This window comes from Labrus mixtus, chromosome 12, assembly GCF_963584025.1.
Source record: "Labrus mixtus chromosome 12, fLabMix1.1, whole genome shotgun sequence".
NCBI classification, from domain to species: Eukaryota; Metazoa; Chordata; class Actinopteri; order Labriformes; family Labridae; genus Labrus; species Labrus mixtus.
The window spans coordinates 14473756-14500143 of NC_083623.1; the positions used below are offsets into that span (position 1 = coordinate 14473756).

At 39.2% G+C, this 26388-nt stretch overlaps 1 protein-coding gene across 2 annotated transcripts; it reads left to right on the plus strand.

The window, feature by feature from the left end:
- The first annotated feature begins 574 nt into the window (after window positions 1–574).
- Window positions 575–25426, plus strand: si:ch211-278j3.3 (E3 ubiquitin-protein ligase RNF19B). 2 transcript variants are annotated; one of them, XM_061052166.1, is made up of 11 exons: window positions 575–753; window positions 9231–9541; window positions 9688–9867; window positions 10957–11453; window positions 15275–15480; window positions 15651–15798; window positions 19101–19263; window positions 19625–19739; window positions 22488–22619; window positions 23188–23455; window positions 23830–25426. In XM_061052166.1, exons 3-11 carry the CDS (start codon window positions 9715–9717, stop codon window positions 24146–24148), a joined length of 2001 nt encoding a protein of 666 aa, XP_060908149.1. In that variant the 5' UTR covers window positions 575–753; window positions 9231–9541; window positions 9688–9714; the 3' UTR covers window positions 24149–25426. The 2 variants fall into 2 exon arrangements, with proteins under 2 accessions (XP_060908149.1, XP_060908150.1); XM_061052167.1 differs by having other exon boundaries at window positions 9231–9867; window positions 15657–15798.
- The last annotated feature ends 962 nt before the right edge of the window (window positions 25427–26388 follow it).

Here is a 26388-nt window from a genome sequence, read left to right on the forward strand (position 1 = left end):
GCACACACTTTTTGAATCTATCTTCCTCAAACGAAACATAATAACTTCCTCACTGATATTTTTTGCTTCGACATGTAAAAGTGCAAACATACAGGGGCAGCAATTTCTAACTTAAAACACCCAACATTTTTCAACTTACATTTTTAACACAAAAATCATCAAGTAATGTCCAAAAACATTGTAATCACAGATTCTACGTTTATACCAAGGACGTCTTAAAGAACTTTCGGAAACCCCTGAGTTAAAAAAAAAAAATCATATTACCTGTCAAAAACTTATAAGAATTAATATAAGGAGGGTGAAACAACTTCTTAAAAAGAGAGGGCATGTGTGTACATTTGGCACTGAATACATGTGAAAGCCCCTGTTTTTTGTTTTATTTTTTTGGATGGGACTGGGGCATTTATGAATAGGAGATCCTGGGTCTCTGCGTCATCTCATTGGTTCGTGTCACCGCAGTGTGCCTCCCCTCAGGCCGCCGCACAGCTCAGCCGTCAGTCAGCTGTGAACCTGAGGACGGCTCTCCTCCTCACCGCGACTCTCCTCTGCCTCAGCCCGGGTCTACCCCCTGCACCAAAAACCACATCTGCATGGACCGCTGGATTCCCATCCTCTATGCAGCGCTGGCGGCGACATACAGCGTGTTGTCTGTGCGGCAGTGAGGAGGAGGAGATTTCTCTGCTACTGTTTAGTGCGAGGGGAGGAGTCAGTTGTTGATTTCTACGCTGCAAAGAGAAGGCGCCGCACACAGAGGTAAGATACCGTTTACGTAATAGAAATTATTGTGTTTTATCTGCAGACTTTCAAAGCCGCATGTTGACCGCTAATTTCTCGCTGTTACTCATGTCTCTGATGGATATAACGAGGTGGAGTTGAATGCGAATACGTAGTCTATTTAACATGCCACTCCCTGTAATAGCATACTGATGTCCTAGACAGACCTGTCTTTAATTTTTATTTTTTTTTGAAAGGAAGTGAAAATATTCTATTTTTTTTTTAATGGGGAGGTTTTGCAAGGCTGCATATCATGAGCGCGTTTTAATAGCACCTTAAATGTACAAGTGCATCCCCTATATGTAACCTGCAGGGCCTGCCCTAATCGAATATTCGGTTAATCTTTACGTCACTCAGAATACATGCAGCATCGTTATAACAGTCCGAGAGGATACTAGTTGCAATGATAACACGTCATGTTCAAATTGTATCATTCTTATTGTGGTTATTCAATAACATAAATAAGAGGTCAATAAGAGATTGTTAAGCGCCACATGGTGCAGAAGAATCGTTTGGTGAAGGATGCCGCGGAGTACAGGTGTGTGTGTGTGTGTGTCTGTGTGTGTGTCTGTGTGTGTGTCTGTGTCTGTGTCTGTGTGTGTGTGTGTGTGTGTCTGTGCTGAGGTCACTCATATGCCTCTGAAACCCGCATTGCTGATGTGGGCTTGTGTCCAATGAACAGATATTTAATATGGTGTATCATCAGGTTTCCCTCCGCTAAAGGCACAACTCAGCTCATCAGACTAGAAAACTGACCTCCTTCTCTGTTCACTGAGTGCATAGCAACAGCTTCCTAACAAGTGTCCTCAAACACCCAAAAGTGAAGTGATGAAATGGTATTACGGTTCATGCTGAGGACAAAATTCAGGGAAAAGGTGTCCTATTTATTTTCTGTTTGGTTTTTTTTCAAAACGAGGGGAAATGATTTAGGCAGATGCTGCTGGTTGTGTAATAAACCCATCTGTCATTGTCATTTTATCTGTCATCACTCAGCAAGAGGCAGATCTGATGTCACATGATTTGCTCAAACCTATTGACAATGATGTCTGACATCTCGCACGCAACAATGTAATCAAAAAATTATTCTGCATGCATTGGATTACTTGCTGAACATTTTGTCCAGATTCGATGAACGAATGCAGTAGAGGAATGTGCTGAGAAAAAAAAGAAACCTTCAGAGCTGCCTTTAGTTTCAAATGATTTTGGATTTAATATAATGTTCTGTTGATGCGATGCCAACCATCTGTGTAGGTTAAATGTAAAAGTAACAGGACCCTCATTCATCCACTGAAAGTGTTAAAAGCTATTTGGGACCCAAGAAGATCGTGGTCAAAGTAGGAAAGTGGAAAAGGAATTGTTAACCTTTAGAGGCAAAGATAATCACATTTCTGTCACAAGTGTGGGTCAAGCCTTAAAACCACTAAATACTACATTTAAAACCTACAGTATAGCCTCATTTTATTTGACCTTTTATACTGGGAAATGTCCATGCTTCCCAAACCTTTGAAGTACATTTTTAACACACACGTGGCTTATCTCGCAATTTGGAGACTTGTTTATTGCCACAACGCCTAAAATAGAGGGATGGATTACCTGACACAGGCCCAGGGATCAAATTGATCAGAGTCCCTTAGACCTAAACTTAAGCTCAAAGATTCGGTCTAATTACCTGTCTATTGCCTTAACAAAGAGGCACAACAACTACAGAGATGTCCAGGTTGACAACAAAGAAACAAGTGGGACTAATAAGAGACAGATAATGATAGCAAAATGTCAAAGAGAGAAACAAGTAGACTCAGATTGACAATTAGGGTTAAAGACATAACGCAGAGACATAAAAGACAACAGAATGACACACACAGCTTCATGGATACACACGAATACAAAGAGATGCAAACAGCTACAAAGAGACAGATTTGGACTCCAGAGAGATGTAGACAACTACTATAAATTGGCTGAGAAAATACACAGAATGAAAACAAGATACTGAAGGCTAAACAAAGTTACATACGAAGAGATGCAAAACATCTGTAAAGAGATGCAGAAAAAAAAAAAGAAACAACCTCAAATGGAAACATATTAAACTTTGGAAACATGCCTACAAATAAATCATCTGTAAGTCTTTCTCTGTAATGTAGCAGGACTGAGGGCTCGGTGTTCTTTTACATGTCTGTGCTCAGGAGACAATTGGGCTGCTCATGTTGAACTTAGATAACCCCTGTGACATCATTAGGCTTATGTCATGGGAAAAACTGCTGTAATTCTCCTTTTAACCTCAAACACACCTGGACTTTATTCTATGTATGTGTTTAAAGATGTGACGTATTTGTTGTTTGATTGAAATAAATGTGAATTAGCCTGCTGAATCATGTTAGTAGGTAAGAAAACACGACTCCAGCCAAAGGCTTAGTGCATTATGTAATGATCTGTGGTGATGCTGCTGGCCAAAGGATCACTTTCCTTCTGCCTGTTAGAAATGAATTAGAAATGAGGGTGCGCTGCCGTAAATTGAGACTGAGGTGTGTGAGGCAGAAGCGCTGTTTTTTTTTTTTTTTTTTTTTGTCAAGCTGATGTAGCGACATGGTGTCTTTCACTCGTAAGGTCACAAGGTCAAGCAGCCATCTTGTTCAAGTCCCCCATAGAAAGACAGGGAACAGCCACTTCCTGCAGTGCAGACTGAAACAGAGTCTGAAAATGTGGAGGGATTGCCTTAGTGGAAAAAAAAGACTGTTAAATTTTCTACTGTTTTAAATTCATTGGGCAAATTAAGAAAGGATGGTCTGGATTACTTTATTGTATAACCCCTCCCCCCCCCTTAACTGGAAACACTGCAGTAAGAGTTACTCTTCTGAGGATTTGTCTTTCAGGACTAAAGTGGGTTATTTGCCTCCCATGAGACTCACTTCAACAGTATTGATTTTTTTCTCCCTTCTGCAGTGGTGCAACTTAACTCTCAGAAGAACTGTAGGTGTTTCTCAAGCATGTAGCAGCAGCAGCAGCAGGTTATTATTCATTCTGCATTTCTACACATTAAAAGCTGATCTAGTGTGACACATGAGTTGACCAAAAGCATCTTCTTGAAAAAGAGAAGAATACGTGTTTGAGCTCTTTGTACTCTAGCACACAGAAAACAAGTTCTAGGCCAGATTTTGTATTTGTACATTTATTCCCCATAATCCCCAGTGACACTTTAAGAATTTGTAATTTGTGTACAAGTCTGTGTTAGTGAACTGTTCAGTCTGTGTGAGGGAGTCAAGTATGAAACATCAAAGCAAGGGATCCAGTGGAAAGAGGAGAGGTCAAGTCTTCAAGAGTGTCTTTGGCCTCAGGGGGAATTTTACAGCATACTGTACACACACACAGACACACGCGCGCACACACACACACACACACACACACACACACATACATACATATATACAGACACACACACACACACACATACACACACACACACACACACACACACACACACACACACACACACACACACATTCAAGAGAAGAAACGCATTAAGCTGTAAACTGAATATGCTCCCTCTCTTTCCCAGCAACATCTGTGGTCCGGGCCTTGTGATGTAAGCTGTGTTGTCCCTCGTGTTTTGTGAGGGTGCCCAACACTTCTTTAAGTCTTTAAACTATTACATGAGAACAAACTTTTATCTGCTCCACCACTACTTCCAAAACATTTTTCTGCGAGTTCATACGTGTTCGCACTTTATTTGGTTTCTACAGCGAACAGTCAAACAAGACCATGTTTTATTCAAATCACATTTTACTGATTGAAGACATTGTGCTGGGACATTTAGATTTAAAAATGCTAAATGAAGACTCTTGATGTTCCCAGACCGCTTGTTATTTGTCTAGGTTTTTGCTTGTTACTATATTCAGTCTTTTTCAATTTGAGTCAGCCTACTTAAACCTCGATTACATTTCTGCAAATCCAAAGGTCAAACGAACAGCATATCATTACCAAGACTGTTTTCTGTTATTCCTGTCTGTTCATCCACATATCTAAAATGTGTGTTTGGATGTCAGCACTTTTTGATTGATAGATGATCTGATTCGAGACGATGATCTATAAAAATGCAAAAGATGTTCTGCACAGGATTCACGAGGCGAAAATGATCTATTATAAAAAACAAGGTTTAGACAAAAGAAGATAGAAAAAAGAAAGCTATACCAAAAGTTCTATAACCATGCAGCACTTACCTTATCTCTGCATACTTTCTCAAACTGGGTTGGGTCTTTCTGCCCGCTTATCTTTCATATTTACTTTACTGTGTAAAAAAAATCAACAAGGTTTGTGCAGATCAACACTTTTAATAACTTGACTATCTGCGTTTTTAGTGTGCAGTGATGAGCCTTAAAGTCTACTGAGCCATCAAAAACACATAAAAAACCACTCAGTCCTGAGAGTGTTTTCCTGTACATGCATCTGTGTGCGTGTCTGTGTTTGAGCGTGTCTACTTGAATGTGTAGAGATGGTACATATATATATATATATATAGATATATATACATGCTGCTGCATGCAAGCTCAGCTCCTTTGAATGTGTTATATGTGCGTTTGATGTCTTCATGTGTGGGAATCATTTCTATAAATAAACAGCAGCACAGTGATGTGTTCATCACAGAGGTTGCTGCTTTGGATCCTGTGCTTTGGCTAAGTAAGTCAGTCCCAGTGGGATATGATTGTTGCAGAAACAGGTTATGGGGATTGGCTGCAGAAAAGATACCCTTGATAAAAACTAAAAACTAAAAAAACATGTATTGTTGCTGGGAATTCAGTTTTTCCATTTCTACAGAGGGCGACTCACTCAACACATACTGCTCCACTGCTGTGTCTGCAAACAAAGGCTTCCCTTAATAGGAAAGACAATGTAAAAGTCTGAAAGCTCATTTTGAACTGGACTAATACCGGATCAAGATTTTATGATCATAGATCGAAAAGACCAGAAACAGCTGGATTCACAGCTGTTTCCAAATGTAACTCGACTGTTTGATCTTAAAGGGAACTTGAAACTGGAGCTGCAAGTTTGTTTCTGTGTTCTGCATTTTGTCTCCAGCATTTTCTTAGAAGCAATGCCAGCATCAACCGTCTGGGTATGGGCTCTTCAAATCAAATGCCATTCCATTTTGTTTCTTGTTTGCATCCAAAGATGAAGATGTGTAATCTCGCCCTTTGAGACTCGTTAACAAATTTGTGTTGGCAAAACTCTATACTCTATGAATCTGTTCCTTCATCTTGTTCATTGTGAGAAATGTAGCTGCAACAATTGACTGACTGATTAATCGATAAACTAAAAAATAATCAACAGCTGGTTTAATAATCGCTGAATCTCAAAAGTAGGAACTGCTATTTTCAGGATTTTGGACTGAGAAAACGAGACATTATTTCAAAGACTTCATCCAGTTTATTTTATTCTCTCCCTTTTTGTGAACCAAAACAATGATTTCAGAATCAGAATCGTTTTTTATTGCCAAGTACATTTACACATACAAGGAATCTGTCTTGGTGTTTTGGTCCAAAAAATAAAGCAAGAACTTAAATGAATATAAATATAACAATTAAAATATGAATAAATGATGAGTATAACTTTTTGTTGAAGATGTACTTTTTGTAATGTTTCACTGATACATTTTTCAGTGGATACATTTAAGAGTTATTTGTTGACAAATGACAAATGGAAGCCATGTTGAACAGATAATTGTTGCATTAAACACAATACGAGAAACTGTACACCAAACACGCCCTGGTTTCAGTAGTTTTGATATGTTCTTATGTGCTGGGCTCACTGTTTTTTCAGCTGAACACACAGTTGCAGTACTTCCAGCAGCGCAACAATTGGAAAAAAAAAAAAAAAACTTGCATCCAGAATATCTACACTAATTATCAGGTTATGCTGCCAAAGGGCAAAAGATGTATTTTCTATACTCTCAAATTACCATATATAATGATGTGCTACTGCAAGAACAGCGTGCTATTCATGTCGATTTGTACATATCCACAGGACTGGAATATAAATACGACTCCAACTCCTCGTCTCTGTGTTGTTGCATGTATCCAGACGCTTTGTGCAACTCTGGTTAAAGAAAGATGGAGCTCATAGTTACTGAAACCATTACCTGCCTCTGCCAATTGCGGTGAAAAATGGGATATGATAAAGTTTTTTTTTTTCCATCTTTACAAAGGCTATCCATCATGATAGTGTATCTGGTGTGGTTTCCATGGTCTGATCTGAAGTAGTGGCGATATGGAGACAGCTATTTTAATTGGTCTAGGCCAGTGGTTCTCAAACTTCTTAGACTGCGTACCACCTCCGAAAATATTTGGCTCTCCATGTACCACCATTATGGTAGACGTTAAAATACACTGTAGGCCTATTTCTACACACATTTTACGCAAGAGGCAAATTAATTCATAAAAATAATATTATTTATTATTGACTGCTGGCAGCCACACTATAGGACTACTAAGGGCTAGCGCTAGAACTTGCACACACAAAAGTGCAGAACAATAAAAATGACAACTTTATACCAACAACCTGTTTGGAAATATTTCGTCTCCAGTGTTTCCCGCACAAACACGATACCTGGGCCCAAGTATATTTCCGACCTGTTCTCATTTAATTTTTCATTTATTCATAAAATTGCTGCGTGCCTGAGAGAGCGAGCGTGTGAGAGTGCAGACGCGCGCTCCGCAGGCTCGGTGCAAACAGCGCCGCTTTATTATAAGTCTCTGCGTTCAAACATAGCAAAACTGCCTTTAAAAAAAAAAAAGAAGATATTCTGTTAATGTAGGCCTACATTAACAGAATATCTGTTATTGTAGGCCTACAGCTGCTTGCTGTTGTTTCAGTACTGAACGATAAAGGAATATCCAGTGGAACTTTTCAAAACACGAGGCGTACTCCTGTTGTTGTTTATGTCTGTGCGCGAGCATAAATTGAACAGATTAAAGTTGTTTGTTGCAAAAACTAGATTAGTTTAGAGGGAAAAACACATTTGATATAAATACAAAAAAAAAAAATTGGCGTTTTATGCTGAACGGGTTTGTTTTTTTTATATTTTGGAGATTTCTTTGCGTACCACCACAGGGAGCCCACGTACCACCGGTGGTACGCGTACCATAGTTTGAGAACCACTGGTCTAGGCCTACATGAATCACCTCGCACTCTCTTTGCTCTCTGGCTCTGATTATGAAAGCTCACTGAGAACTAATCGAGACAGAATGAGTAATCTGTGCCGTCATTCAACTGCCTCTCCTCTTCCTCACCCTCCGTCTCCCTCAAACAGTCACAACTCCCTTCACCCATCTGCTCGCTCGCTGTGTCTAACAGCTCTGACCTTGCTGCTCATGTCTGCGGCCGGGTCGCAGGGACTCTTAAGGTTTACTCCATATAAATGGATCTCCAGGGATATATAAAAAAGGGATTAATGAGGGAAAATGGCAAAGCTTATTTTTTGAATGTCTTGTTTTTGTAACACTTTTTAAAAGGTCAGGTTTTGAACATTCAGATTTTGTGTCTGCTCAGGTTTCCAGTTAATGTGAGGGACTGAGCACATGGTTTCATACATAATATATCTTGTATTTATGTGCAGTTGTTCTGCAGTAATTAAATATGAATAAGTTGCTAATGATGATGAAGTGAAACAAGCACAGAAACAGATCTGATTGAGCCAGCTATGCTCCGTTTACCTCTGTTGTTCTGTGTAATGCAACTCCATCAAAGAAAAGGTTAACATATAACACATTTATATTCATGTATGAGAGGTTTACAGAGAGGTTATCTTACATCATAAACGTCCAGAAGAGAGGAAATATGAAGAGAATAGAATATGTATTGAGCAAGCCGTGGCTGAAGCAGTTTTTGTTTTTTGATTTAATTTATTATGTTGTTGCTTCGGTTTAAATAAAGTCCGTCTGATAATGTTTATGGCATCCATGAAGGGCAGGATAATATTTTAACCTTTAAAACAAAGAATTACCCGCTTGCTTCTTGCAACACTTTGTCACAGGGTGCATTTGTCTAGCAGAAGGAATTTCCTTTCTTTTGCTTTCTTTAAATTTGTGCTGAAGAAGAAAAATCATTGAAGAGAAAAGGGCCACCAAATTAGAAAATAATTAATATCCATTTTCAAATGTCTCACATATTTGATTTGATATAGAGTTTTTTAAACATTTGTAATCATACTCATTTTGAACATAAAGTCAAATCATAGTATTCATGAATGCAGTATTTTTTTTTTATTCTTTTGACTTTGTAATTGTAAAGCTCTATGTCATTACAAGTTGATATAAGATCTTTTTTTTATCATCGCCAAAGCCTGTGATGGATTTAGCAGCTCCACTTTTCAAGAATAGACTTCTGTAGAAGAAAATATTCGGCCAAATCCACATCCTATCATTTCTGTTTCACGGTTATTTAGTCATGATTGTGATGTTTGTTTCCAGGGTAAAGGACTGAAGAAAAGACCTAAAAGGATGAAGCACTGTCGGCCAGTCAAGGACTAGCTCGTACCGAGGGAACTGCAGTGGAGGTGGAGGAGGAAGAGGAAGAGGAGGAGGGACAGAAGGCAGAGGAGAGAGAGAGAGAGAGAGAGAGAGAGTGTTTGTCACATGACCCAGCCTCGGACAGGCTCCATATCAGCGATGCCCCCGTCAGGCAGGGATTACCTCCTCCTCCCCGCTGTCTACCCCTCCATCTCTCCCGCTCTTTCTCCCACATTCAGCAGAGCAGCCGCCCAGATTGAAGACTCTGAGCCGTGAGAGCTCGCTGCATTCACCCGCCCACACATACACACTGCACACACACACACACACACACACACACACACACACAAACACACACACACAAACTTAAACACACACTTTTGCATCCTGCTCATGGTCGTTGGCCTGCCCTCCTCAGCTGCTGCTCTCTCTCCACTCCAACACCATGAAGAGGCCCAAGCAGCAGACGGGGCCACTCAGCTTCCTCAGCTTCTTCAGCAGAAAGCCCAAATCAGAGGCGATGCCCGAGAAGTCTGTGGAGGCCCGGCCCAGAGAGGAGGTGGCCATCACCCTGACACCGAGCGAGCACCCCGAGCAGGTAAAACTGAGGGATACTGTGGAACACTGTTTTTGTTGACTGAGAAGTGGGAGTTAGGGAGAAAATCCATGTTGTATTTTTTCTCCTTGTTTTTTTTTCACATCGAATCAAATAGGATCAATTTAGTAGTTTTAATGAAATGTTTACCTTTGGTTTTTTAATTTCCAGTTCGAGACAGACTGTTAACAGCACTGTTTGGTGTTTTTGGCGTAATCATGGCTTAAGTAAACACAGTGACATTCAGTTTTTTCAGTTTAGTATACTTTTCGACTGCCTAAAATCCTCTATCTATTAAAATGAAAAATTAATTGATATTGTACAGATGTGATGAAGTGTCTGTAGTAAATCTGCAGCACTTTTTAAGTTTACAAAAATTGTTGTCAGTGGTGGCTTAAATTATATTAATTGCAAAATATTTTTAAAGTGGTCATACACATTTTCAGTACTTTTTCTAAGTGTAATGTGTTGTCGTGGTTTCTTGAATATAGCTTCTTTAAATGTTCTCAAGTTAGATTTAAGGATTGTTTACGGATGAATTTTTTGAACGTTTTTTGCCCAATCATCTACTGATCCTCCTTTGAAAATGTAGGACTCAGTAAAAATATTGCTAGTTTTCATCCTTCATTATATAAAGTCAGAAAATGAAAACTAAATAGTTTGTTGTTCAGTTATAAATAATTATTCAGATTACTGTTAAGACTGAAACATGTTAGTTGTTCTGTTCTGTTGCAAAAAACTAGATGTCCAAACAATTGTTGCGTAAGAAAGTAGAAACCTGAGGAGAGGCTGTAGATGATTAACTCCTGATGTATTAGCGTCTGCATGCTTCCTCCAACTCACATACTGTTATAGCCCAAATCCATTAAAGTGTTTATTTAATTAATTGGTAAATTAGGGAAATCATGTTGCCAAGAAACCAAGTTACACCAAATAGAAGAAGTATCTAGCAACATACACACTCCCCTTCACTGAGTGATTTTCAGTTACGATGCTCCATTTGAGAGAGCATTGCTCTTTTCACAAAGTTCACTTTTTCAAATGTATCAGGACGTTTCTAATGCATGTTTGGATCGTTGTGATTGTTCACAGGAACTCGAACTCACGGCAGAGGAGGCTGGAGAATCAGGAGCTTCTGGAGGAGAAAGAGGAGAAGGAGGAGGTCAATCAGCAGCAACAGCAGCTGAAGCTGGCGAGGATGGTGCTACTACAGCTGAGTGCGTGGGTGGGGCCGGCAATGGCTCCACTGGCGTCCTGTCACTCTCCTCCTCCTCCCAAGAGCAGCTCCTGGATGAACACCTGGAAGAGTGCCCTCTGTGCCTGCTCAGCCAACCACGCTGCCACTTTCCACGTCTCTCTTCCTGCTCTCACCGAACATGCTCCGACTGTCTCCGCCAGTACCTGCGCATAGAAATATCAGAGAGCAGGGTGTGCATTGCATGCCCGCAGTGCCCTGAGACGCTCGCGCCACTGGATGTTCGTGCCATCCTGGATGATCAGGCACTGCTTGAGCGGTTTGAGGAGTACCAGCTGAGACGTTTCCTGGCTGCTGATCCAGATACTCGCTGGTGTCCAGCTCCTGACTGCAGGTGAGAATCAGCCTTATTTCAAATAATGTTTCCTACCTACCTTTTTGCAAAAAGCTCATTATAACAATTGAGTAGAAAATCATTGATTAAAGGAGAGGAAAGGCTGAAAACATGCAAATAACAGCATCTCTAGATTGTCATGTTTAAAAAAAAAAAAAATGAATATCTCAAGTCACAAAGTAATAATTAACTGTTCTGTAGCCCCTGAAAAGACAAGAAAAGAACCCTACAGTACTTATGTGTTACAATATGGCAGCTCCTGTCAAACCCACGACCTGCTTCATGTTTTGGAAGACAAAACTGGTGCAGTTTCCCCTGTCAGAATGACTGACAGAGCTTTCAAAGGATGAACTGTCAGCGAGTGAAAGCTCCTTTTGAGTCTGCATAAATCTCAAGGCTGTAATCATTGTAACATTTTGTTGCGACCAAAATATTTTTCAGATCCTGAAAGAGAACAGACTTATGTGAATAATGAAGAAAGCATTTTTCTTGTAAGGCTAATATGGGTGTGAATTATACACCAAGCTTTCTGCATTGGGATTTTAAGGAAGAATCACCTTTAATCAGTTTGCCATTTGGTGTGCCTGATATACTTAGGATTATATTTAGTATTTCAGGTTTCATTGCACAATCGTTCTGGTTGGTGTGAAGAATCATCATCATCCTAATAAGTAATATCAACAATTCCCTAAATTCATACAGCAGACATTTTCCTTGTGGTTGCTGTTAATAGTTATAATGTTGTACAGCTGTGTTTTAGGTTACAAATTGTACATATAAAACCTGACAAAGTGTTATTGTTTCACTACTTGTAGATTGAGTAACTGCAAACAATGAATAGTTGAAAAAAGAACATGTGATAACCAGCTATGGAAAAAACAGTTCCTACGTTATGTTAGCTAGAAACTGGTTTTAGCTACTGTTAGACGACAGTGTTTTCAAAAAAGTGCGTTGAAACATTAGTCCTTTGCACCAAAGTTAATTTGTCTTAAGTAATTTGTGTGCTCCAGCACTTTCTTTGGATTCTGCCTGAGAGAACGAGTCCACTGAATTATAATTTGAGGGTTTCCAAATACTTCCATTTTAATCATTAAAATAGCAAGGATTCCAAGCTAATGATGTTTTCAGCTAGAGATGTTAGCCAGGAACTGGATCTATGGCCATGTTAGCTGTTGTGATTTAGCTGTCCTAATGAATTAAATATGTTGTTTTGATAACTGAAAACCAACATCAAGGTCCAAACAGCTATACTATTTAACTAGCTCCTAGCTAAAATTACTGTTGATAAGCTAGAATTACCATTAGGCTAGCTCTAAGGTGCACCTTTTCTATCATGTTAATGGTAATATTAGATAATAATATATATATTAGATAATAATATGAGGAAGTGGAAGTAAATAGTATATGGCCATATGTCTCTGAATTTGAAATAATATTTTCAGTTATGGATCAACAGGCTGTGAAAAACAGCAGTACAACATAATGAAAGCATTTGAGCTGTTCCCCTGAGCATTTCAGAGAGAATACGTCTTCTGATAGAATACAGTGAATTTAAGTTAGCGGCATCGGTAGACCACAATGAAACACCACCACAAAACATGTTCTGAGTTAACTCTCGTGTTTCTGCTGCTGTTTGCAACATGTACAGACAATGATCCTTGGCTTAACAATTTATGGATAAGTAATAGGATAGGGCTGCTGATGGGAAATCATAAAGTGTGTGGCTGTGTGCACATGTTGTTCTGGGTATTGGGTGAATATCTGTGGTCAAAAACATGCATGCACAAGGACTGGTAGACAGTCTGTCTCCCTGACTGTCAGTGCTCACAGCCTGGCCATGATGAACGAGTGGAGAAAAATCAATACGCCAATCTGTCTGCTGCTGTGGTGAATTAAATATAACAGGGAAACTAGAGCTCACATTTCAAACGTAGCCTATGTGAAAAAAAATCTGCAGAATTTTATAGTGTAACCTATAAAAAATGTTTACAAGTAGAGGTCAGGGTGTTCTGAATTGTAATGGTTCCCACATAAAAGAGCCTTAGAAGAGTTGACCCATTATGTAAACTGGTCATTCTCAGTTATGGTTTGTGTATTATTATGTTCCCAACATACACACATTCCTTGAGGTCTTAGTGACAGAAGCTTAGTGGGAGATTATGTCGGCTCTGAGAAAGTGTGCTCTGTGTGTCCACACACTTGTATCTACGTGTGCACATTTGGTCATGTTTTTTTTGCTACTGATTCTACTGTAGATGGTTTCAAAAGAAACTGCACACAAACAGAATCCGCACTGCATGGATTACACATGGGATTCCTTAAGTCTGTTTTGATTTTTGAATTACTATAATATTCATCATTTTTATAGTTTGATGAAATTGAGGGGATTTTTATTCTCTGGAATGAAGCGTTTTTGGTTTGATTTTCTGGGTATAATGTGTAGGCTATACCTACAATGTTCAATAACCTAGGGTTAGTTGCAGAGCTTTGTGGTAAGAGAGATTTTAATTTAAATTATTTAAATATACAGTATGTTACTCATACCAACTTATCTGAACTTTTGTCCCCTAAAATTGTCTTAAAAATGGATTAAATGTACTTTGCAGAGATTACTTGTATTTTTTGTATTTTGTATAAGAAGTTTGCATTCAGTTTCTCCCCTCAGAGTGCCATGTGTGAATTCTGTAGTCTTAATACATGCGTTAAATGCATTTTCCTTATTGAAAAATTGCATTGCTGATCAGAGAATATTTTCAGGCCTAGTTAACATCTGCTAAAAGTCTTCTTCTGTCCTAGTGTTTCTGTCATAATCCTGTGTTTCTTGGCACACCAATGCCACCAACTAAATCAATGGAATGAGTAAAACTGTTCCACGTTTTCCGTGCATGTTCATTCTTGAGCACAAGTTATGAAATTAACAGAAGTATCAATTGGTGTATTATGGTGGCGCTAATTAAATGTCTGGTGGCATCACACATGTTTCATTTTGAACCTTCCAAAGTTGTCCTCTCTGGTACTGTATGTTTTTTGTAATGTCATAGCAATCCATAGTGTGGCAGGGCTTTAAAGCAAAACTGTCCAGTAATTGCAGGTTTTTGATAAAGGTAGGTACCTGGGAATGTTTTTAAAGCTAGTCCACGCTTTGTTGTTCAGCCAAAAGTGTCAAACACAGAATCAGACACCATTTCAAATCTAGACTGACACTTGAGTGGGAACCAGGCAGCAGCCTAATTATCTTCTTGTGCGTTGCCTTCAAGTCTGTCTGATTCTTTTACCTTTCAGATAAATCTGATAACCACACAAGGCTGGAGATGCTGAATGGAAAAGCCTGAAGGAGCTTTTCAAGCACTTCACAGTAGAGCAGCACTGCCTTAATCCCTAAGGCTCCGTGAATCACTCAGTCACTTTCACTTTGTATTTGATCAGAATCACATGATCTTTTAAATATTAAAATTTATTTTAATGTCACCTCTGAGGAGTGAAGATTAGGTCCATGGGCGTCAGGTTCCACATTATCATCATAATGACTGTTCAAGATCAAAGCATGGGATTATTTCAATCAGGTGTTGAACTCAGGAAACTCATCCCACTGATGGTCGTATCTCTCTTTGAAACATGATTCTTTGAGGCACAATGCAAACAAATGTTTATGAACAAAGACAACAATGAACAATTCTGTGTGCTTCACCAGGCTGAACAGATGCAATTACATGGCGATCATGCAATATCAGAACTTACTGCTGCAAGACATTGCAGTACACACTAACAGCAGTGAATTCCCCGTAGGGATCCATTAACTTCATTTTCATCTGCATTTTCAGCTATGCAGTGATTGCCTACGGCTGTGCAGAGTGTCCCAAGCTGAGCTGTGGCCGTGAGGGATGTGACACCGAGTTCTGCTACCACTGTCGGCAGCTGTGGCACCCGAACCAGACGTGTGACCAGGCCCGTCGTCAGCGAGCTCGCCACACCTCGGGAAGCAACGACGCCTCCACGCTGTACGTCTTCAATGAAGAACCTGGAGGAGGTAAGACCAGAAGCAACTGTTGTTACCTCCTTCTTGTCTTTATTTCAAAACCGAAAACCTTTTTTTTTTCCTCTCTTTTTTTCCTGGATTTCTTATCACATATAAGAAAGTGCAACATAAATATTGCAAAACGTGTCGCCACTGCTTACATATTTACTCTGTTGCCGAAGATGCAGAGGAGATCAAAGCATGCCCTCGCTGTGGTGCCTACATCATGAAGACTAATGATGGCAGCTGTAACCGTATGAACTGCACTGTGTGTGCCTGTCAGTTCTGCTGGCTGTGTATGCAGGAGATCACCGACGTGCACTACCTCAGGTACTCAGCCCACACTCAGCTCACCTGACACAAATGGCTCAACATGCTGTTTGTTTACATTTGGTGCTCTGCAATAGAATTGCCAGTGCCTACAACGCTGTTTGATTATTGTGGTGTGATTGTGAATAGCAATGGCTTTTGTAGCTAAATATTAGGAAGTGTAATTATAATGTACAAAAATTAAAAATCAATAATTGGATTCCTGTAATAATATATCTAGGTAGCAGTGTCTACAGAGAAAGTGCTGCACGTAAAAACAAGAGAAAGAGAAGCACAATTTGATCCCACTGTTAGCACAGAAAGTGCCTGGTGGCACAAGTATGAAATGTAAACCACTGAACTTTTTCTTTAGTTCTTCCACAGGAAAAAAAATCACAGAATATACTTGCCTCATCATGAAGGCACTTTCATACATACTAATAATTAATATATGTATTTTCTAAAACTGTATTCAGATTTTTTTTTTAAAATGGGTCAGTCAGGAAGACTCGGGCATTACATCATTGATTACAAGCTGCTTTCATTGATTTTTACAGTCCTGGAAGGGAGTCAGTGCTGACTTGTCATCAATATATGATTTGTATCTGGTGTTGAATGTTGAGAATGTGTAACTCAAGCTACAAGACTAGCTGCAGGCCGGTCTGTTACATTTAAAGTAAAAGTTTAACCCCTCCTCTTTTTGAGGAGGAAAGTATAACTACTGAAAGTGTGGATATAAATGTTTACTCATCCTTTAATGTCTTTTCACACCCCCTCTCCTCCTATATCCCCCTGCCTCTGCAATGTTTCCCTCCTCTAATCCCTGTGTGTCTTTCACACTAAATATTACACCGAGTGTCCTATAGAAGGGCAAAGCTTTTAGCATCTGACTGCAAATCTGCCAAGTCAGAGCAACAGAGCGCAACCTTAATATCTCTACATAATTCCCCACACTCAAGGCTTTCACAACCTCAAGGTGACATTTGCTGCGGTAAAATGCATGCTTTGAAAACTTGCATAGACCTAAGGTGCTATTTGTGTTGTTTACTGTCACTGCTGCTCCTAGAATGTAATTGCTGCTTCATTAGGACCAAACAGCATCAGTCAGTGTTGTACTGCGTTAGTTGGCAGTTACAATTACAATGCAAAGTCCAATACTAGCTTGAAGAAGAACATGAAGGCGACACTTAATGCATCAAACGTTGCAGTAAGTGATTGACTTCACATATACCGACATAAATAACCTGCTTTTCCATTTATCTAACAGCAGTTTGTAAGATTGTTGATTGGTAGCTGCAAACGACAGTAATATGAGGAGAAGAGACAAGGCAGATGAGGTCATCAGTTTTAGCTAATGGTGTAATGACAGCCATCAGACAGACAGATAATAGTGTTGTGTTGTTGTCAATACACATTCATTTCAGCCGTTTCTAAATAAACAAAAAAACGTTGTTTTGTGTTTATGCAATGAAGCTGCATGACAATAGTGCTTTTGTTTCTAAAGCATTGAAGGGGAGAATTATTTATGTTCCCCATGTCAACGTTTGCTTAATTTGAAATATTCAGGAGCTACTAAAGGTTTATGTGTATGTTTCTTTTTGATGCATTTCCCCTTTGGTCAAACATTTGAATGTTGTACTTCAGTTATGCTTTTTAAACCTACACCCCTCAATCTTCTTATTTTCTCGTGAATTCTGAACAGCAACAATATTAGCATCCAGGAACATTGTAACACGAGGACCTAACAAATAAGAGGATGATCATGATTGGGTCTACTTGTCATATGAGTAAGAATGATCTGCACTATTAGGGTTAAAATAAAACCAACAGTCATGCTCCTGGCTCTGAGGGACTCCTACAGGAGACTGGCGGGATTTTGAAAATGTCGAACGAATTAGCGGAGAATATTGGAATTGCAATTCAGGGTTTTCAAAGCACTACTTCTTCGTTGTCGGCCACAGGATCAATGCTTGGATCGCATCCTTGAACTTTTATTTTGGTGCTTCCGGTGGGCGGTAGAGTGAATTTGCATATTAGCTAAATATTTAGAAATCATTGCTAAATATTTAGAGTCTTAGCTAAATATTTAGTTTATATTCTATATATTTAGCTTTGATTATAAATATTTACAATCTTAGCTAAATATATAGGATCAAAGCTAAATATTTAGAATGTAAACTAAATGTTTAGAAACGTAGCTAAATATTTAGAATCAGGTATTTTTAACATTTATATATAACATTTAACTCTTAGATATAATATTTAACATTTATATTTGCCAATGAAATTATCTTACATTTTTATTCACAAAAGTAAATATGACAAAGTTCACAAATATTTCTCTAAATGTGAATAAAAAGTGATGTTTTAGGGCTAAATTTGGAGAAATGTTGTTGTTATTTGTAGTGTGCGCAACTTTACAATCGGCGCCCCATATGTCTCCTCCTCATTACAATAACATCAGCCTGTTGTGCGTAACGCTGTGCTCCTGGTTTAGCACGTTCCTTTCAAAGGTGTTAAATTCAGACACCTTCATAATCACCGCAGTTTTTGCCAGGCTTGGTCAATCGCAATGCGTGTACTAACTTAACTTCTTTGCATTTTCTCCTCCCAGTATTTTGCACGCTAGGACAGAAACGGCCCATATTACATATTCATTGAGCCAAACATATACTAAATGGACAATGCGTGTTGTTTTGCTCATATTAAAGACGCAATCCTCACTGCGGGCCATTAGTAGATCAGATAGTACATTTTTTGCTGGTGGTATCAAGTTTGCACACGTTTTAAGACACGCAAACCTTTAGTAAATCAGGCCCTAGGTCCCCTTATCCTCAGCTAACCTGTTAGCATGCTAACAGTTCTTTATTAGCACCAACCACAAATAACAGCTGCTCTAGCACACTGCTGAAGAAGCTTTTTTTTTCATTCTCCATAACAAAGATTCTCTTTGGTTTGTAAAAAAAAACAAAAAACGAAACAAAAAAAAAAAGCAATAAATATGAACAGAACAAAATCAGCAAAAAGAAGAGCGATACCACTTTATCCACAGGGGTCACAAAAATCAACAAAACCAAAAGTTCCTCGCAGGAGCTTTAAGATTAAGATATTTTATCTTGGAAAATTAAATTACACAGCAACTCACATGATAGTTATTATCATGTAAGACTCAAATAAAAAAATGTCGACCTCATGGTGAACTAGAGGAAAAGTCTGGAGATTACAGGTTTCAAAATGCTCCGGGTTTTAATAAACAAAATGTATTTTCTAAACGCTTTGCATGATAAGAGTTTCCCCTCTGTTGTGTCTTCTGTGTGTCTCAGTCCCTCAGGATGTACTTTCTGGGGGAAGAAGCCATGGTCTCAAACCCGCAAGGTTCTGTGGCAGGTGGGCATGTTGCTTGGAGCACCTGTGGTCATTTCCCTCATAGCGGGCATCGCCATTCCAGTCATCATTGTGGGCATACCAATCTACATGGGCCGCAAGGTACAAAACAGCCTCAAAATCCTGAATCACATAAAAAACTGAATCATTTTCGCATTTAATGTTTAAAGGAACCTGTTGAGATTGTGTTCTGGTCAGCCAATCAACAAGCTGGACCTCAACTGGCTCTATACAGCTCTCTTGGATGTTTTATTTGTTACCATGAGATAGTACTTAACGTAAATATATAAACCATCCTAATGTGTCTGCTCTGTGATAACCTGGACACTTCCTAATTTCCCCTCATGCATGCTGGGACACATGCACTGATGGACATGGATAAGTGATGGCTGCAGAGAAGCAGACAACAATAAGGAACTAATTATATTTCTATGATCTCATTTATGTTTCATTTACCTTCCAGGTCCATGGTCGCTGCAAGAAAAACAATATCTCAGGAAGTAAGCACTACTTGACTGTAGCGAGCGGGGTGATGATGTCAGTGTTTGTGTCGCCGGTCATAGCAGCTGTCACTGTGGGTAAGGAACTACAAACAATATGGCTGCCCTCAGTCCTTCAGACTGAGAATTAAAATGAGTTGTTATTATTTTATAACAAAGCAGTCGTTAAAGCCACCAGTTGATCCTGAAACACAATTTTAATTATAGAGCTCCTGTTTACTATTTCAGGCGAGAACTCATCTGGATAAAAAAGTAATTCAAGATAAAATTGATCCATGTGGGTTTGATCAGCAGAGTGCTGCAAGATAATTCCTTCCATGGTTATGAGAAAAAAACAACATTTTTTTTCCATGAACTACACCAAAATATCTAAAAAAGCATATTAATATTTTATTGCCCCCAAAAAAGGACCCAACTCTTCTATCTGTATGCTTAATATGAAGGTATCTTTTGCAGATGCAAGTAGCTTATTTTAGTTAAATTGTTTCATGTTTAGGCAGTATACATTTATATATCCCATGTATGAATTTACATCATTAGTTTTTGTCATCAATAATCATGTGAGTATACTTGTGTAAAGCTGTTCATTATCATAATTCCTCCCTGCTCCCTCATTCCTGTGGCGACCCTGGGACATTTATCCTGGTGTGTCAATTGAAAAACAAAAATGTATAAATTACTTTACAATAGCTTTTCCAGCAAAAAGTTTGACAAGCAAATCACACAGAGATGTCAGCAGCTGGATTTTGTTAGCTTAGGACATAGCCTATGTACCTGATTCCCCTGTCTGTCCTTGAATTTAGCTAACTGCAGGAGTGTCATATTCATCATACAAGTAGATTTACCAAATGGCAAAACTATTAATTAATCTTAAAGTGTCATGAGTATGCAAGGTAAGCAACTTTCTAAATGCGTTAAATACCAAACATACATAAAGTGTAATGTAGCATTTTGATGACTCATGCTAGATGCTTGAGTATGTAACCTATAGTTCCTGGCTGCGAGAAACAAATCCTTAACGTGTTAGCAGCCTCACAGCTTCTTGCTGCAGTGTCACAATCTTTACTAGAACACACACTTTAAGTCAGACGGATTAAGCCACATGGAATGCTCTTCTTTTTTGCACCCCCTTGGTGCCAGACACGCTGCCTTTCAACAGGTAAGGCAGGCAACTGCTTAGGACCCCAGACCAGTAGGGGGCCCCTGAGGGCTCACAAACTTTAAAGCAAAGCAGTGGCCCAAAATGTGAAAACAGTCGGAACCCTCCCTAAGTGCCCCATCAGACAGCACTCACTCTTGTTGCCCTGCTAAGCGTCAGATGCACTATGGCTGTGAAAAACCAAAGTTTGTCAATGAAAGTCACCAGAGAAAAATAGCTGCAGGAGACAAAACAGGAAAATAAGAGGAAGAGGAGTAAGCATTGGCTGGCAGACATAAGGGTTATGAACGCTGGTTGGAGGGCCCCCCCAATTCATTTTCGCCTAGATGCCCCAACAGACTCTAGAATCGGCTTGCTGTTAGCATCACAATCCCCATTTTCATTTTTGACTGTTTGCCACTTTAGCTTCACTTTCTTTATCATATGTTTGGTTATTTTTGGCGCTTTCACCATCCTACAGTTGTGATTTAGTTTCTCATATTTCAGCCACAGCTCACTGTCCTGTCGCTTCAGACACAGACCAACATACACACACAGCCTCTCACAGGCTGGCAGGCTCATCCTCTTGCCCTGGTTTCACCCCGTTGCTGTGTCATTAGCGTCCAAGTTCCCGCTGTGTTAATGATGTCCCTTTGTTTGGTCGTCACTCTGCTTTGTGTTCCCAAATTCCTATCTCAATCACAGGTTGCATAATCACACAGCACAGGGGGGGCTGCTGCCCATCGTCCTTTTCAAAAGCACTTTTGGAAGGTTATGAAGGAAAGCGGGGAGAAATCAAACTTATGTTATTTCGTATTTTAGACTTTACATTAAAGCAGATGATCCATCAGTGAGTACTTCATATACTACTTTATATATTGTATTATGTATTCTATCATGTATTGTCAGAATTGTACATGGAAGACCTTGTCTTTCCATCTCCCATTATAATAAATGCATATTCATTTATATACTTTAATAAACCAGGAAATATCCCAAATGAAATAAAAAACAGCAGCACCATCTTTTGATAAATGAAAATATGCATCAACAGACTGACGACAATGATTTAGATCAAATATGAATAGCATAACATTTATTTTCAAAGCACACAAAGATCAGACTGATTAAATTAGATTGATGAAATGATTCCAATTGATAAATAATTGCAAGTAATATTCAGAGATAGCAGAAGATTCAAATACATGCGTACAATTGATGATTAATGTTACACCAGGTTTCCCCCAATTAAAAGAGATTGCAGAAAATATTTGTGCTGATATTATTTGTCAAACATTATTTGTAAAACCAAAATTGAAAAACTATGGAGTCTAAATTGCCAACAACACTTTTGCAAATTTGTCCTACGTGGGGGCCCCAGTGAAGCAGAAGGGGCGCCCTCTTGTGTTTCATTTGGACAATACAGCAATATGAAAAAGCTGTTGCAAATTTGTATTTTGGAAATTGAAGCCATTAAAAGGTGAAAGGATCTTTCAGGCATGGGGGGGTCTACTAGTAGATGATGTGCGCTTGAATTATGGGAAGTCCATAATCCAGTGTGTAAGCAGTCTGTCAGATTCAAGTATCTGAAATCAAATTGTTGAAAGGAACTTTTTGACAAAAACCCTAGAAATATGTTTGCAAGAAATGCCTTTTTAATTCTCATATACGTTTCTGTTTTCCTGCAGGTGTTGGGGTTCCTCTAATGTTGACTTATGTCTATGGGGTGGTCCCCATGTCGCTCTGTAGAAATGGATGGTGTCGACCGCAGAGTGAGCCCCCTGAAACACATAAAATCCAACTGGAGGACTTAGCCAGCTGTGAGTACGACATTATGAGAAACGATTTACTGGCTTTCATTTCAACAGCTAGATAAGGACATTTCTACCAACCTCATTTCATTATAAGTTATGGAGTTGGAGCCAGGAGATTACTAGCCTAGCTTAGCAACAAGACTGGAAGCAGCATGAAGCAGTTAACAAAAAAAAATCCAGCACCTATAAAACTTAGTGATGCTTTTGTTACATCTTGGTTGATTAATCAGTACACAAACAATACTATAAAAACTACAAGCTGGGGTTTTATGAGGACTTGAGTGCTGGAAATATTTATTGTTGAGCAAAAACAAAGCACAGTAAATGCCTGTCATCTTGCTGGTTGCCTGGCAACAACAATGAGAGTTAAGAAACAAACTGTTTGGGGTTCAAACAAACAACATAAGTGTGCCTTGGATTTGCTGGAAGGCATTTTTTTGAATTTCCCACCACTTTATACCTCTCTGTTCAGCTAAGCTAATCATCTCCAGCCTCTCGCTAGTGAAACAAGTAACTTGTACATTTTAGTTTTGTTGTGCAGCTTGATCTGATGAACTCTTTCCTTCTCTTATAGATCTCCTTTTCTCTCATGTGGTCAGCGACCACTGGACGGGTCAAAACAACCCAACGTCCAGTGACACTAGCGTCCAGGAAGTCAGAGTCAGTGTACAGGAAGTTGGTGTACTCCCCAGTACAAGCATCACACCCCCAGATTTAGATAGCTACGAGGTGTTTGATGACGCCTCTAAACCCCAGTACACCCAGCAGAACAGCCAATCAGACTGTGAGGTTGTAATTGTGCCTGATGGAAAGCTCGATGCCACGCAAGCGCTTGCTTTGAGGTGAATTTTGTCTTTTGGCAAAGTTTTAGCCTTGCTGAAGGCATTGCTTTGAAGACTGTGATGTTGTTCCATCCAACACTGTGGGTTCAGTTTGAAATGTCTTGATAGCTTTTGGATGGATTGCCAAAACATAAAGATAATTTGTAATAAATTTGGGGATTCCTAATTTTTTAGATGGATAAATCATCTAATACTTGAGTCCATGTCCAAAGAGCTAATTGCAGTATATAAGCCTGTTGTTTGTCTAGCATGTGACTGTGGCAGATGTTTACTGAATGCCATTTTTATTGCATAAACTTCCTGAAGTAATTAACATTATGATTGCCAGGCAGCTTTAAGTGGATTTTATTATGTGTTTTTTTATGTCCCTGCAGGGAAGGAACCAATATTGAGGTCCATGTTGAAATTGAGACCCATCCAAGAGGCGCCCGCCAGTCCAGCCTCAGTAGCATCCTGTCTAGCCGAAGCTTGTCAGTGGAGTCCCTGGGACAATCGCAGTCCCTGGGACACTCGCAGTCCCAGTCCCAAGACTACCTGTGTGCCTCTGAACCAGAAGAAAGACAAGAGGGAGGAGGAGGAGGAGGAGGAGGAGGAGGAGGAGAGGAGCAGGAGGGAAGAGAGAAACCAGGAGGGGAAGAAGGAGAAGCATATGAAGGGACAGTTTACCCAGTCTTTGAAATAGATGGTGTATGAGGTCCTCTGATGCAGGCTTTGTGCTTGGTTGAAGATTAGGCAGGTTTGTTGGATGAAAACAAATCCATGAGCTGATGTTCCAGCTGGATTGACCTGAGAATCGTTGTCCAAGGCCACTTCCTGCTTCTAAGACAGGCCCTCCCACACGATGCCTTCAAGCTCCAGCCTATAAGAATGATGCGGATAAGAGAAAGCAAATGAAAACATGAGGGTGTGAGAGTGTTTGTATGAGACTTAAAGCATGAGACAATGATAGAAATATTGACGAGGGAAAATCTGTTTTGCAGACATCAGGATAGCATCTAAAACAGAAGTGGCTGAGAGCATGTTCGCTGACTAGTTCACACTTTTATTTTTCTATGTTGTCTTATCTGTTAGGATCTATTTTACGCCCCCTCTGTCATACATCTACATGAAGCCCTCTTTCTGTCCACTCTTACACTTATTTTAGCGACCTCACCTCCCTCCAAGGATTTTATGATGCAGTGGTTAAACCTAAATTGGGGAACCATTAACAGATGACGCATGCTTCACTGTCTGTTCACTCTTTTGTGAAAAATGTCCAGTTGAAAATGACATCTGGAACTGTTGAAGCCTGAACCTGTTGTTCTCTTTTGGAGTGAAAGGTGCTCTGTGACATTATGGAAGTTCTTTTTTTAAATAACCAGAAGGTTTAGAAACACCATCAATGATAACATTTAATCTCAAATCCACAGTCTTCCATGGGCGCAGACAGAGGGCAATGTCACTTTTGCATTGTTTTAGTGCAGCTGTATTCCGAGACTCTAAAGAGGGAGACATTGCTATAGATTGTTTTCTATTAAAATTAAGGCAACAACAAGGCAGCAATACTGCAGTGTTTTTCTGGCAAGTTTTAAATCCAAAAGTGGCTGCATGATTCTGCTACTTGCTGTGTGTGCTGGATAAACACACACAAGCAGATTCAAACATGCACATTCACACACACATACACACATACTGTATATGCCCACGCGCACAGCAGTGTAGTTGCAGTAGAGTGTGCAGCTAAAGCATTAAATATAAACTCAAGACCCTCTCAAATGATCACAGAGCACCAAATTACAACAGCAGCATGCCACCTCAGGCTAAACTCTAACAACCCCTTTTAGATGATTTATGAGAAATACATGACTTCACATGCGCTGCTTAGCTTCCTGAGTGTGAAATATTTGTAAGATCTGAACTCAGACGTGACATGAGAACATGAGCTGAGTTGTTGAGAGAATTTAAATAAAGATTTCACCATGAAGGACAAAATTGCAATGCATGTTTTGTATCTGTCATGAACTTGTTTTCTCTTGGAAACCAAACTGGGGATGTTGCAGACTATATCTTTGCACATGTTTTGAAGTCTTTACTCTTAAATGTCAAGTCAAATTCAAAGATCTTTAACCACCTGTTATTTGTTATGTATGTCCTGATATACAATGATCCATTACAAAAACACATATAGGCTGAGGTGACAATGACGCTCAAACATGTATTTGTATTATTTTAGGGATGATTTAAAAAGTAATTTCTCATTTATTTTGTTGGAAGGAACTTAACACATTCTTTTAGTACTGTACAATGAACATTTAAATATTACTACAGAGTACACATACTGAAAAGATTGGGGGGGGGGGGGGGGGGGGCAAGCTTGTAATTACAAGCTTCAATCTGAAGAGGGCGCCATCATACTGAAGTTTAAAGCATTAGTTTCAATTGGTTGACTATCATTTGATACTGAGCATAAATTTACGCCAAAGTACCCATTGTCAAAAAGTTAACATCACTTTAATATTTCAACTGGAGAAGGTGGTCCCAAGTTTGATTTCTTAATACTACTGTACACTCATAGTAATACATCATTATGTATTGTGTAATATTCACTGGAGAGTTTGAATTAACTTGAAGCCAATGTTTTTTTTAATCTATATTAAAAGGCATATTAAAGTCACTTCCAGCCTCTGAAATGTAGTTTAGATATATAGGCCTAAACAGCATTAAATGGATTGACTATATCCCTATAGTACCCAATAACTTAACATTGAGTTACTCGATTAAATGTATTCTCACCATCTAATTTTAGCAGATATTTTTGACCCACCTTAACAACCAGGGGAGGCAGGGAAAAGTGAATCAAAAAACAACAGCGTATTGTTTCTGGTGCAGGTCACTATAATAAAGGGATAATGCAGCTCTTTTATAGAACAGATACAGTGTGTCATGTAATAGTC